The sequence below is a fragment of the Aplysia californica genome, unplaced genomic scaffold (assembly GCF_000002075.1).
Source record: "Aplysia californica isolate F4 #8 unplaced genomic scaffold, AplCal3.0 scaffold00003, whole genome shotgun sequence".
Classification (NCBI taxonomy): domain Eukaryota; kingdom Metazoa; phylum Mollusca; class Gastropoda; order Aplysiida; family Aplysiidae; genus Aplysia; species Aplysia californica.
Genome location: NW_004797273.1, coordinates 1,875,355 through 1,877,631, shown reverse-complemented (window position 1 = coordinate 1,877,631; position 2,277 = coordinate 1,875,355). Strand labels below are relative to the sequence as shown.

General features: G+C 43.2%; 1 protein-coding gene across 1 annotated transcript; it reads right to left on the bottom strand.

Moving 5' to 3' along the window:
• Positions 1-3: 3 nt before the first annotated feature.
• Positions 4-262, bottom strand: LOC106011100 (the record flags this gene model as incomplete). Its single annotated transcript, XM_013079498.2, is given in 1 exon segment — positions 4-262. A coding segment is annotated over 1 exon segment (259 nt), but the record flags the coding sequence as incomplete, so codon positions are not given.
• Between the last annotated feature and the right edge of the window lie 2,015 nt (positions 263-2,277).

The following is a 2,277-nucleotide window of genomic DNA, read 5'->3' as shown; positions in this document are numbered from 1 at the left end:
CCGCTAGAGTTCACAGTACCCCTTAAGCCCCAGACCTGCAAGGAGGGCGAGACCGTGACCTTCAAGTGCGAGGTCACCGAGTCTGACCTCCCGGCCACCTGGTTCAAGAACGGTCAGCAGCTGACCTTGAGCGACCTGGTCATCGCTGAGGTGGACGGGAAGACCCACACACTCACTCTCAAGGACACCCCACTCGACGCCAGCGCTGAGTACACAGTGAGGATTAAGGGCAAAGAGAGCACTGCTCCACTCACTGTCCAAGGTGAGTCACTGGGTGGTTGGCGGGTGCTCTGGATGGGGATAGAGGAAGGAGGGAGGGGGGGATGGACAGGTAGATAGAGGCAGAGAGAGATGAGAGAGGGAGAGAAAGAGAGAGAGAGAGAGAGAGAGAGAGAGAGAGAGAGAAAGAAGGGAGGAGGAGAGGTGGGGGTGGTGTGGGTGGAAGAAAGATACAGGTGGAGTCAAAGAGAGGGAGAGAGATGGAGTGGAGAATTTGGGGGGGGGGGTGGAATATAACCTTCCTGAGTCGTTAGAGATGCTGAGGATTTAGGAGGACAGGGTGAGGGTGGGTTTCAGTTTTAGGGGTACTAAGGAATATAATTATTGTTGCTTAAGTTTGATGAAATAATATTTGTGCCATCTTGATGAAATCGGACGCTCGTCAAATTGAAGAAATGGAAGAGACCGATGTTTTCTTTCCGCTCTGTTGCGCAATTTTTGTGAAACACTTTTAAAACACATTTCGGTGTTGATTTTAATGAAAATCAGAAAAGTATTAATTTACATTTTCAATGACGCTCAAGCTTTGAAAAAATCACCTCTAATCTTCGGCACTTATATGACCTTGTTGTGTTGCAAGTGCCGTAAAACTCTTACTTAAACTAAACTCCATACATCCCGAAACTGGGGTTACGACGAGACGTTGACAATATATAGAGCATGTTTATTTTGCAGTTGTTTTTTTTTGGACCCAAACTCGAGAACTGATCTAAATAATATAACATAGTATAGCTTTATACCTTGGACTGGCGCCTGGACTGTTTGTAGCAAAGAAAGAAAGAAAAAAAAAAAGACTGACTGAAGCCTTCAACAACTATAGTGCGGTCAAAAATTCGTGGCACAACTTATCCTCATACATCTCTATAACGGGTTAATCAAAGTCACCCATACTTTGCTCAGCAGTTTGTATCAATTTGTCTTAACTTAATCAGGGGGCTCTCGTGGCCTAGAGGTTAAGGTGTTGGCCTCTCATTCAAAGGTCCAGGGTTCGAATCCAGGTAGCGACTAAAAAATAGTCTTATCTAAAATTGTCTCCTTTCACCTCCTTTCCTGCCCTCTAGCAATGTTCTGTTGTCTGCTTTCGTTTCCACTTTCTGCCCCCACCCCCTCACCTCCTTTGCCTCCTCCTCTGGGCTCCTTACTCTTTCTGCAGCCTTTCTACTGTTACTCCTTGGCTCCTCCTTACTGCTGACTTTCTGCCACACCCCTGATCTTCTGGTAAGGAAAGATCTACACCTAACCTTCTCGGACAAGGGCGAAAAATCTCGGAGGGCACGTGTGCAAGTTGGGCACGTTAAAGATCCCTTGGTGGTCGATAAGAATAGGCTTCGGCCGCCACCCGGGCAAAATTCAAAATTTCCTACCAACTGAAAATATGAGGTGTGTCCCGCGCGCTCATATGACCTTATGCAGTTGCGAGCGCCGTAAAACACTTAACAAAAACAAAAATAACTTAATCATATTTTCCCGCAACTACAGAGGCTTGATTAAAACACTTTTTCTTCGTAAATGTATATAAAATACTACAAATCTCCTTCACGTGGAAATGTAATTGTTCAAAGCACTCCCCGCTTCTCGCACACATTTTGCATACGCATATTATGGCCTACGTCATAGCTCATCAAGTACCCATTTTAGTGGCAAAACTATTTACAAGAAATTAATTTTATAGTGAACACATTTTTTGCTCTAAAGGTTCCCTAAACATACGTTCAATAAGCATAATGTTGAGATTAGAAAAATACCTGACAGACTTGTTTTAAAAGGGTTTTGCTCGAGCTGTAAACTTATACAAATTTGTAGAAACCATCGAAAATGATTTTTTATTAGTATTTTAACAGAAATTTTCTAGAATAATGTGTGCAGGAGTTTGAAAAAAATATTCACCTGGTAAGATAAATTGGTATAAGCCATTGTGCAAAAGTTGGAGAACCTACTCGAGAACGAAGAAGAAGAAGAAGAAGAAGAAGAAGAAGAAGAAGAAGAAGAAGAAGAAGA